This window comes from Scomber japonicus, chromosome 9, assembly GCF_027409825.1.
Source record: "Scomber japonicus isolate fScoJap1 chromosome 9, fScoJap1.pri, whole genome shotgun sequence".
NCBI classification, from domain to species: Eukaryota; Metazoa; Chordata; class Actinopteri; order Scombriformes; family Scombridae; genus Scomber; species Scomber japonicus.
Window position 1 is genome coordinate 34770539 of NC_070586.1, and position 12512 is coordinate 34783050.

General features: G+C 38.7%; 1 protein-coding gene across 2 annotated transcripts; it reads right to left on the reverse strand.

The window, feature by feature from the left end:
* Nucleotides 1–1616: 1616 nt before the first annotated feature.
* On the reverse strand, nt 1617–10982 carry LOC128365195 (tumor necrosis factor ligand superfamily member 15-like). Of its 2 annotated transcripts, XM_053325857.1 has the most exons (5): nt 10559–10982; nt 8877–8907; nt 8698–8757; nt 4388–4842; nt 1617–4274 (listed from the first exon to the last, which is right to left on the reverse strand). In XM_053325857.1, exons 1-4 carry the CDS (start codon nt 10814–10816, stop codon nt 4406–4408), a joined length of 786 nt encoding a protein of 261 aa, XP_053181832.1. In that variant the 5' UTR covers nt 10817–10982; the 3' UTR covers nt 1617–4274; nt 4388–4405. The 2 variants fall into 2 exon arrangements, with proteins under 2 accessions (XP_053181832.1, XP_053181831.1); XM_053325856.1 differs by having other exon boundaries at nt 1617–4842.
* Nucleotides 10983–12512: the final 1530 nt, after the last annotated feature.

Here is a 12512-nt window from a genome sequence, read left to right on the forward strand (position 1 = left end):
CGATGAGTACAACATCTCCCACCTTCAGCAGAGAAGGCTGCGAGATGTCACAGCGATGGGCCGACTTCAAGTCCAATAAATATTCTCTCCGCCATCTGTTCCAGAAGTTAGTCATAAGTCTTTGTCTGATATATATATATATAGATAGATAGATAGATAGTAACTTTATTGATCCCTTGGGGAAGTTCCCCTCAGGAAATTTAAGTTCCAGTGCAACACCACAATAAGTACAGGTTGTAAAAAAAAACCACACAAAGTAGTATAAAAACACACATCTTACACAGTAAAAACACACATTAATGTAACTCCAAATCAAATGAAATGCAGTCTCCCTTTTAACCACATATTCAACATATGAACTGTATTTATCAGAATTAATGTTAACTTGTATTTTAACTCATTAACTTATACATCATTCGTTTATTCTTCAGAAATAATGTCTGTCCAACAAAATAAATTCTCAACATATAGCTCCTGGTGAAACAAAGCACTTTGTTTAAGTCTGTCACAAAAAGATGCTGTGAAGAGCAGGAGAAAGATTTTAGGTCAATTTTAGTCAATATTCTCAACACAAACACTTACTCCTGCACCAGTTTCTCCTCAACAAATTCCAAGTAATGATGTGTTATTATGGATCCCACTGCTTTTCTTGGTAAGACACAGCAACAAGCTGTACTATTCAATCATGATATGCAGACTGAACTGTTTGTCCTTGCTCTTATTTAAAAGAGAGCTGAAATTATTTCATTATAATAATTTCAGTGTTCAGCACAAAGCCTCATTGTCAACTAGCGTAATCATCAAAAGGAAGCGTATGAACAATTCCAGACTGCAGAAACCTGTTGCCTATTTCAAAATCATTTCTTATTGGGTATAGTATTTGTTGGTGTGCGTGTGTGCGTGTGTGCGTATCAAGTCCATGAGAAAACACTTGGTCTCGCTGCTAATTAGCTGGAATAGTTTTGTGTGGCTCGGTCAACAGTAGCAGACCTTGAGAAGATATTTGCTGAGTCTGACAAAAAGTGTATTGAACGATCTGCAGAATTACTGACTCTACCTTTAATGATACTGTTGCATCAGTCAGCTGTGTGTGTGAATATGTAGCCATCATGCCAGGCTATGCAATGTTGTTAATGTTCATCTTGGTGCCTGTATCATCACCTCTGAATACTGTATGTACGAGGCTTGTATGATTAAACTGTCATTCATTCAGATAAGTATACTTGTAATTATTTATTTTGTTTAACATATGCATTTCTGAACCTATTAAGTATGACTGGTCTTGGACAGGCTAGGCCTAACACATTTTCTCTGTGCCCACATACACTGTGATTACTGACTCATGACTCGTGACTCATTGTTAGCCTGCAATCCACTCAGAAATTGCCTACAGGAAACTAAAACACATGCACATTATTATGGTTGTCACCAGATTGGCATAACTACAGTAAACAAACATGAAACTGGACAAACTTCTTCCTGTGTATTTGTAGTGTCAGGAAACCACAGGCACATAAACAGACTAAACAAGCTCGTAAACTAGTGTGAGAAACACAAGTTAGGCCAAAACTGAAAGCATTAGCACAGACAGAAGGAAAAGACTCAGTGTTTAGTCATTAGATTTATTTTATTAACATTTCCTTTAGAGACTTTATGCACAACAAACACATGTACAAATATAAAAATTCACAAATGATATGATTTCTTTTAAAGTAAGAAAAAGTCAATTTGCATAGCATCAATCCAGAGTACAGTGCCCAGTAAGCAATTAATTAAATAGTTAAATTAAAAACATCTTGCTAAATATATAAGCATACTTGCACAACATCACCTTGCACCTTCTTACAGAATATATTATCCCATCCCATTAGCTTACATTGAGCCCCATGGTGAAAAAAAACTCAAATTCAATATATTTTCCCAACCCATAAGAAGTGCTGAACACCAGCCCTGAGTACATCCATAATCAAGTCCAACCACTGCTAGGCCCGCTTTATGTGAACTTGGACAAAACACAAACAAATTGGTACAATCATGTCATACTCAACATATATATTTCCAAGATCAGAACACTGTCATCTTTTAGCAATACAGAAAAATGTATTCATGCTTTTATTCCCTCCATCAGATCAACAGCACAACATTCTTACTTTCCTCAAACGCTTGTAGGCAGATGCACAGCCCATAAAGACAGAACTGAGAGGTACAGTACAACAGTATACATTTCTCAAACATTCTGTTTAATAGGCACGTTTCACAACAGGTGTCTTATAAAATCAATGAAAGTACAAATACCTCTTTCAGACACTGTGTGTGTGTGTGTGTGTGTGTGTGTGTGTGTGTTTGTGTGTGTGTGTGCATGTGTGTGTGTGAGCTGCGTACTGCTCACATGGGCGCACAGTTATTTTAAATGTGATTATACAGCATCTAAAGCATATACACGGTACCACTGGCGAGGCAGTGGTGTAAGTAGCTCTGCATTTTCATTTTCATCTTCATGAACACATACTTTAAAAACATAAAATAAAGAATGTGACCATCATAGCAGACTGTGTAGACATTGGCTGGGTTAATGTGTGACAGCCTTCCAGTAATTCATTCCACACTGTTTGCTAAAAACATCTGTAGCCAAGCCAAGTTGGCTATGGCAACATCTGGAAAGGCATTTATGAACAATAACACTGAGTGGCTCAGCCTTGTACTACTTGCACTACAATGTGTTGACCCACAATATAGACAACACTGAGATTGATCATGCATGTGTGTTGCAATTTACATGGCACAACAATAAGAAAATAACACCACCAGACCTCTCTTCATACATATTATAGTGTTAAACCAAAAATCATGACTCTTAAAATTCTACAACTTCATTGAAAATAAAATGTAGAAGTCTTCTGTTGATCTTCTGCTATTTCCTTTTTTCCCCCTGACTTCTGTTTTTCCAAACTGTAAAAAGTTGCTTTCATTCACAAATTCCTTTGTTACTGGCCACAGTCCTCAAGTCATGGGGCTTTACTATCTGTCCAGGATTACAACATCCTCTAAACTTAGATCTTTGATTTGAATAATGAAAAACTCCCTAAAGCTACAATCAGATGAAGGCAATAATGCTCATAAAAATACATGACCTGGTTACAACTGTGTAAATAATAATAATAATACTAATGATAATAATAATGATTATAATATTGATCGTGGGTTGGCCAAATAAAGATCATTATCATTTTCTTTGCAGCTATCAATGGGAGACCTGGGGCCACATGCATATACACTGTGTACACACACAAACCATACATGCACCATTTCCCACACATAAGCAGACAATGTATGGTGAGAATGTGCACACCTCATGCATTCTTCAGACCAGGATGTCTATGTCTATCTAAAAAAGATCTGAAGGCTCCAGCTGCACTGCTTACAGAAAGTTATAAAACGCCAATCAAAAGTACATTTGCAAATGTAATACTGATTATTTTATCACTTATTTCATTTACATAGGAAATGTCAACATTTTATTTTGCCGTTAACACTCCTATCACACCTTGTACAGTTGGTGTAGACTGCTGATGGTTTACAGGTCCATGTGTTGAATTAATGATATGGAGGCTATAAAGAGCCACACAGCAACTGGCTGTTGTGGCTGTTGGAGAACCTTAGTGGTGAAACTGCCCTTCCTCTTTCCTGTTTATTGCGTAGACTGGTGCACAGACTGGAGGAGCAGGTGGTAAACTGATATGAAAACAGCTCATCCAGGGCGTGTCAGGGCATTGGTTTTCACGATGGAGTGTGGGAGTTTTAATGACGTTTATGCATGGGTGCCAGTTTCCACAATGATTGGGATTAATGTAACACAGGCATGCTTAGAAAAAACGGGTGCGCATATTTCTGCCTTTGTACTTCTACACAGTGTTAGTCATGAATCTACACACATGTGGCCCCTGGTTGAAACTTATGACAAAAGACTACCATTGTGACTGCAGCACATAGTGGGATGCTAATTCTTAGCTTGCAATGAAAGTGTTGCATGTTGCAATTAGCAAACAACTGACTACATACCCAGCCAATGCCTAGGAGCCGTACTTCTTATATTATATTCATTTTTTGTTGATCACCCAATCGTTTTATCGACTAATTGTTGTGGCTCTAGTTGAATCATTGTTTGGGGTGCAGTACGTCTGTGTCAGCTGTTATTAATGAATTAAAAACTATGCAGCTTATTATAACTTGACAAAGATAAGGCAAACCTGCAGTAGAGTAAATACTACTTGCTTCTTAATGTTGCAAAATTCATCGGTGGGTTTACACTTTTTCATAAGCAGGAATAGTAAAAAGGAAAGCATAAAACTACACTGGTGTCTTCTCTTAAATTCTCATGCAGTACTACCTCAAGATCTGATTAGATTTAGGTGTCTGAGACATGACCTGTCTGAAATTCTGCACCAAAGAACGTGAAAACATAATTTTTGGCAATAAAACCAGGGTGTGATGATCGCACCCATAGTCTGCTGTTTGCCTCCAGTTCAAATGAGGCCGCTGTATAGAGGGATTTACTCCAATTATGCATGTCGCACTTCACTGTGTCCTGTGATGACAGGAGAAGTGTGTCTTTACGGTAACTGTCACTGAAAAGAAACACAGAGTTCTTGAGTACCATCTTCTCTCCATTACAACTTTCGGATTGGTCACCCTCGTAGGTGATCTGCAGGTAAACTCTGTACTTGCCTTTTCTGGGCACCACAAGGTTTCCATGGGAGTAGTTGAAACCTCCTTCGACGTGGACATTTCCTAATTTACTTTCCCATTCAAGGTAGGGCAAACTAGAGTTCATCTCAGTAGGACCTGTGGATGAGAACAGAAAAGCAGAAAATTAGGTTGCAGATGTTTCTGCTACTGTATCACATCAAGATAACAGGAAATTACATATTTAAGTTGAAAGCACAGCCTGACATTAAAAACAGGATGTGTGAAAGTGTTTTTTTTTGTTTAAAAAAAAATCACAATCAAGCTCTACATTACACCATGAGTCTAAGAGCAGGATCTGAGCTGAGACACCTACTGATGTGCAAAGCTACATACATTGTTGAGATTGGTGAGCCTGTATATTACTCACTCTAGACAAGTGATTGTCTAGACAGCATGGACCCAACCTTTGCTCCCATGCCCACTTCTGTGACTGCTCATCACTATTACAATCTGTCTGTTGCGTTTTCAGAACACATTGAAATTGTATCAAAAAATGACTGTGAGGAAACGTGTTGTTGGGTTATCAGTTGTGATTCATTATGCACATTACTGAAATGTACTGATCCGGAGGAAGATAATTCTTAATTGTTAAGTTTGTTCTCCCAGATTTTTGAAGTCTTCTTCATGGCTCTTGGAACCAGAATCCCGGCTGTCAGCTTTAAACTAATACAGTCTATACTATCAAAGCTGTCAACTCTGGCGCAATCAGAGTGAGAGTCATGCAAATTGCTGTTTTCACACGCACTCACGCCACACTGCTATTTCTCATGCTGTCAAAAATAATACTAATATATCTTTTTAAATTATTAGTTTGCACCCCTCCACTTCTACCATGTCTATAATCAGTACATCAGTCTATCCACTCTGCACTGTTTTCATTATTGAATTCGTTCCGCTTGTTTATTGAGACATAACCCAAATCAAAGAAACTCTGCTTCATGTTTTCACTGATACTGACAACTTCTCACATATCGCGCACATGCATACTCGCACAAGCCATAGAGAGGACTGATCTGTTTTTGGTTGTTAGAGAGGACTGGTCTGTTTTTGGTTGTTACTCTAGAGAGAACTGGTCTGTTTTTGGTTGTTACTGAAGAGGGGACTGGTCTGTTTTTGGCTGTTACTGTAGAGAGGAATGGTCTGTTTTTGGTTGTTACTGTAGAGGACTGGTCTGTTTTTGGTTATTACTGTAGAGGACTGGTCTGTTTTTGGTTGTTACTGTAGAGGACTGGTCTGTTTTTGGTTGTTAGTCTAGAGAGGACTGATCTGTTTTTGGTTGTTACTGTAGAGGACTGGTCTGTTTTTGGTTGTTACTGTAGAGAGGACTGGTCTGTTTTTGGTTGTTACTGTAGAGGACTGGTCTGTTTTTGGTTGTTACTGTAGAGGACTGATCTATTTTTGGTTGTTACTGTAGAGGACTGGTCTGTTTTTGGTTGTTACTGTAGAGGATTGGTCTGTTTTTGATTGTTACTGTAGAGGATTGGTCTGTTTTTGGTTGTTACTGTAGAGAGGACTGGTCTATTTTTGGTTGTTACTGTAGAGGACTGGTCTGTTTTTGGTTGTTACTGTAGAGGACTGATCTATCTTTGGTTGTTACTGTAGAGGACTGATCTATTTTTGGTTGTTACTGTAGAGGACTGGTCTATTTTTGGTTGTTACTGTAGAGAGGACTGATCTGTTTTTGGTTGTTACTGTAGAGAGGACTGGTCTATTTTTGGTTGTTACTGTAGAGGACTGATCTATTTTTGGTTGTTACTGTAGAGAGGACTGATCTGTTTTTGGTTGTTACTGCAGAGAGGACTGGTCTGTTTTTGGTTGTTACTGTAGAGAGGACTGATCTGTTTTTGGTTGTTACTGTAGAGGACTGGTCTGTTTTTGGTTGTTACTGTAGAGAGGACTGGTCTGTTTTTGGTTGTTACTCTAGAGAGAACTGGTCTGTTTTTGGTTGTTACTGTAGAGAGGACTGGTCTGTTTTTGGTTGTTACTGTAGAGAGGACTGGTCTGTTTTTGGTTGTTACTCTAGAGAGAACTGGTCTGTTTTTGGTTGTTACTGAAGAGGGGACTGGTCTGTTTTTGGCTGTTACTGTAGAGAGGAATGGTCTGTTTTTGGTTGTTACTGTAGAGGACTGGTCTGTTTTTGGTTATTACTGTAGAGGACTGGTCTGTTTTTGGTTGTTACTGTAGAGGACTGGTCTGTTTTTGGTTGTTAGTCTAGAGAGGACTGGTCTGTTTTTGGTTGTTACTGTAGAGGACTGGTCTGTTTTTGGTTGTTACTGTAGAGGATTGGTCTGTTTTTGGTTGTTACTGTAGAGGACTGATCTGTTTTTGGTTGTTACTGTAGAGGATTGGTCTGTTTTTGATTGTTACTGTAGAGGATTGGTCTGTTTTTGGTTGTTACTGTAGAGAGGACTGGTCTATTTTTGGTTGTTACTGTAGAGGACTGGTCTGTTTTTGGTTGTTACTGTAGAGGACTGATCTATCTTTGGTTGTTACTGTAGAGGACTGATCTATTTTTGGTTGTTACTGTAGAGGACTGGTCTATTTTTGGTTGTTACTGTAGAGAGGACTGATCTGTTTTTGGTTGTTACTGTAGAGAGGACTGGTCTATTTTTGGTTGTTACTGTAGAGGACTGATCTATTTTTGGTTGTTACTGTAGAGAGGACTGATCTGTTTTTGGTTGTTACTGCAGAGAGGACTGGTCTATTTTTGGTTGTTACTGTAGAGGACTGGTCTGTTTTTGGTTGTTACTGTAGAGGACTGATCTATCTTTGGTTGTTACTGTAGAGGACTGATCTATTTTTGGTTGTTACTGTAGAGGACTGGTCTATTTTTGGTTGTTACTGTAGAGAGGACTGGTCTGTTTTTGGTTGTTACTGTAGAGAGGACTGGTCTGTTTTTGGTTGTTACTCTAGAGAGAACTGGTCTGTTTTTGGTTGTTACTGTAGAGAGGACTGGTCTGTTTTTGGTTGTTACTGTAGAGAGGACTGGTCTGTTTTTGGTTGTTACTCTAGAGAGAACTGGTCTGTTTTTGGTTGTTACTGTAGAGAGGACTGGTCTGTTTTTGGTTGTTACTGTAGAGAGGACTGGTCTGTTTTTGGTTGTTACTCTAGAGAGAACTGGTCTGTTTTTGGTTGTTACTGAAGAGGGGACTGGTCTGTTTTTGGCTGTTACTGTAGAGAGGAATGGTCTGTTTTTGGTTGTTACTCTAGAGAGAACTGGTCTGTTTTTGGTCGTTACTGAAGAGGGGACTGGTCTGTTTTTGGCTGTTACTGTAGAGAGGAATGGTCTGTTTTTGGTTGTTACTGTAGAGGACTGGTCTGTTTTTGGTTGTTAGTCTAGAGAGGACTGGTCTGTTTTTGGTTGTTACTGTAGAGGACTGGTCTGTTTTTGGTTGTTACTGTAGAGGATTGGTCTGTTTTTGGTTGTTACTGTAGAGGACTGATCTGTTTTTGGTTGTTACTGTAGAGGATTGGTCTGTTTTTGATTGTTACTGTAGAGGATTGGTCTGTTTTTGGTTGTTACTGTAGAGAGGACTGGTCTATTTTTGGTTGTTACTGTAGAGGACTGGTCTGTTTTTGGTTGTTACTGTAGAGGACTGATCTATCTTTGGTTGTTACTGTAGAGGACTGATCTATTTTTGGTTGTTACTGTAGAGGACTGGTCTATTTTTGGTTGTTACTGTAGAGAGGACTGATCTGTTTTTGGTTGTTACTGTAGAGAGGACTGGTCTATTTTTGGTTGTTACTGTAGAGGACTGATCTATTTTTGGTTGTTACTGTAGAGAGGACTGATCTATTTTTGGTTGTTACTGTAGAGAGGACTGGTCTATTTTTGGTTGTTACTGTAGAGGACTGGTCTATTTTTGGTTGGTACTGTAGGCTTGGAGCTTAAGTGCCTTTCCTGGAAACTAAACTTTAATGCAGATACCCTTGCACTAAAACCCTTCTTACGTGTCAGCATGGCGCTTGGAATCATGTCTTCCATTTCTTTGTGATGTTCGTTGCTGCTGTCTGCAAGAGATATTAATTATTAATTAATAAATAATTGCTTTGACAAGCTCATGATCTCTTTTCCAGTCATAAATCAACAACATATTTAATCTGACTAGATTATAAAACAAGATATTTACCAGAGGAAAATCTTTCAGAATGCTTCGAGTGCTGTAAGGAAACAAACACAGTCTTAGCAACAGCAGTAGATAATACAAGAAATTAAAAGAGCAAGGAAAAGATTTGTAGTCTGTTAGTCAAGTGAGAAAAGATGAATTTGTTCTAACAACATTCTTTAAAAAGACTGTATTGGAAATTTTAGTTAATTTCGCAACCCATAGGCTAATATTGAATGTGGGGGAAGGGTCTACTCCTGGAAAGTTGCCCTGCATGCCCTCCACTAAATCATCATCCACCCAACACACCTGATCCTAGTTCTTAGCTTGTTATCAAGCAGCTGAATCTTTTCAAGGGCCTGATAAGTTAAGGCCTGTTAGTAATCAGAATCAGAGTGTGTCTTTCCTGTATGTGTTTGTTTTGGAAACATGTCAACCCCTAGAAAGCAGTGACAGTAATAGATGAATTCATGTAGTAACAAAACTAGAGTAGGCAGCATGCACTGACATTTTACATTGAAATTTGTATCTATAGTTTTATATAATTACATTTACTTGTACATTCATGCAAGAGACAGTTGTAACACAATTTCCCCAGTAAATCAAACCCCATTTAACTTGCTACAGTATATTATAATCTTAAACGTGTCAACTACTAAAACAGTGCAACCTACTTGAGGGGTTTTATGAAATATGTAGGCTACTGGTTGCAAAATTACAGAAGTATACTACAGTCACTTGAGAAAAAAAAGGTACAGGTCTGAACAGCTGAAGGAAAATAATCCCATCAGATAGAGGGTAGGTACTGTGATGTGTGCTCCTCTCCACACACCAGCTATGTGATGAGTTTCACGTTATAACATGATTAGCTGTTCAGCTAACCTTTATTTATTCAGGGGAAGTTCAGAGAGCAGTGCTTTCTTTTCCAGGAATGTTTGGATCACATTCACACAGCACTATCACACACTTTCTTTTTTTGCCTGCCTTTTTCTTTTCTTTTTTTTGCCTGGCCCTAATACTCCGTTGTACTTCTCTAACATTTAGGCCACCACTGATGCTTTTTTTTGTGTGTGGTTATTTTTCTGGTGTGAAAGAAAGTTTCAGTAAAGAAGACGCAGCAACGTTAATTGCACGTGGAAGCTTTTCGCAGGATTATAGAAGTTTTGTTAATTCAGAAAAAAAAGAATAAATTATCTCGTTAATTTAGAAAAACATAGCTTTAAAAATAAATAAATAAATAAATAAATAAATAACTGAATGGTATACGCTTCCGTGCAAACTGTAGCTATTTAAAATTACTTGTACATTAATATTTAAGCAGTCTCCCGTTTTAGAAGTCGGTGCATTGTAAGCTCACTTTAACACATTTGATATAAAATAGCGTTCACGTTTATAAAACTACGGTCACCGTGTTGTGAGTGCTAGTCTGGATATGAATCAGTACACAGCTGCTCATTTGTTGCTCTATCTGCGTGCGGCGTCAAAATAAGCAATAATAATAAAGAGATATGACTTTCATAACACTTCCGCTCAAACTTTCACCTGCTTTCAATACACACTGTAACATGATATCAACTTATTCAGATAGTTTACAGTAACGTGATGTACAGTGTAACATTCTCTCACTTTGCAGCAAATTCAACGTCGTGTTAAGTAAACTAAGTATAGCTGTAACCAGTACGGTTCACTCAGCGGTGTGTTGTTACCTGTGTGTCCGCAGGTTCAGCTCTCAGTCCCAGCAGCAGGCCGACCAGCAGAGCAGCAGCTAGTAACAGCACTACAGCCAGAATCACGGCTAAGAACCACACTATCTGCTGAAGTCGCCTCTCCCTCTGACTGACAAGTTGACTTAAAGTGTTTTGCCGGGGTAAGATTTCCTCCTCTCCAGAGCAGTAATCTTCTTCTTCCATGTCGTTGATTTTGCACGCGCAGGTCGGACTTTCGCTCCCGTGCAGCGTCTCCATTTATAAGTGCGGTGTCGCCCACGTTGAAAAAGCAAGACTGGATAGAGACTCTAGATTTAACTGAGTTTCACTGCGTATGAAGAACCACGCACGGACTTCCTCTTTCAGAGATTACTTTACCAAAGAGTACACACGTTTCTTCTCCTGCCATAATATAGCAAGAAGCGTCCACACCCAGTTTGTCAGTGGTGGCCTAACAGATGGACAACCAGACCGCAAACCACTTTATGGAAAATGTTAATAGTCACATTTCACAATACGACCGTAACGTAACATAGCCTACAGCTAATGTGCATGATGATTAGATTGTTATCCTTCATGCAGGACCACCAGGGAGACATCTGATCATTATTACATTGTTTCTGCAGCATGGCACTGACCCCAAACATCCAACAGAATTACTACCAGTAACAAGTCTTCTGCACCAGCTGGTGTAGCCACATACGAGCCTTGATCTCAACATGATGAAGTCATACTGGGATCAGGTCTCTCGGTGTGACAGACTGTGACCATTTATCTATGATGAAGGAACAACCGACCTGTCAAGTACCTGATAAGCTGTGTGCAGGTGTACTGAAGGGAACTGCTGCAGTTTTATAAGCAAAGCTGTTCACACAAAGTATTGGTTTCATTTAGGTTCTGTTTACTGAATTTTGTATGAAGTTAATTGATCAATAAAAAGTAAAAAAAAGTAAAGTAGTAAAGACATTATTTTTAGGTCATCCTCAGCATTCTCTTTGTTTATACAGTAGGCTACGGCTTCCTCGAAAGCATTAATGTCATTAACATAATTACCAGTGGAAAAAACCAGTGGTACTGTCTTGTTTAAAGAAGTGAAGAATGAAGACAAGCCTCTATCCAATCAGACTCATTAAAGCGATCTGCCTCTGCCTGCAGATGAACTTCTGACTCATGATGCCTGTCCGGACAAGCACCAGCCGTCCTCCCACCTATCATACTGTAAATGTTGCATTACTCTGTGACTAAATGTAGTGCTTCAAAAAGACAAATATTTCATATGAAGAGACAGACAGCAAGGCATCCAACAGTCACAATAATAGCTGTCATGACAATGTGACTCCAAGTTTTCACATGACTGATATTTCCAAAGAACATGATGCAACACTGTCAGGTGGTCAGTGTCGCTGGTTATAAAAAAAAGAAAACAAACTCGGAACTGTCCTGTGTTTTTACAATAACTACAATCTTTTCCTTCATCCTTGGAAAGGTGTGTCATAGTCTGAACCTATATTTAAACTCCTTCTTACTAAATCACTCAAATTCAATGAAACCATCTTTGGAGTCAAGTTCTTGGGATACTGGATTCATGATTTGATGTGAAAATGAAGCTGAGAGTTTCCATGACTGAGTATTTTTAGAATATATGTTGCATAAAATGTATGAATGCCTTCACATTGTTCAGGAAGAGCATGCCACTGACCGAAACTTCAATGTCAGCTTCACAACATCTTGGCAAGTCCCAAAAAGACAAAAAACCTTCCTGTCAGCAGTTTCATAGGAGTGTAAGATGATCTGGGCAGAATTTGATGCTACATGGTTGTTTCCTTCTTCTGCATCAATATTTCTCTGTGCTCAACTTAAATGACAGTGGACAAAGTTCAATTTTTTTCTCAGTTGAAAAGTTCATTTCATATCCCAATAAAGCACATTGTCTACATTTAAATGAAATCCATCC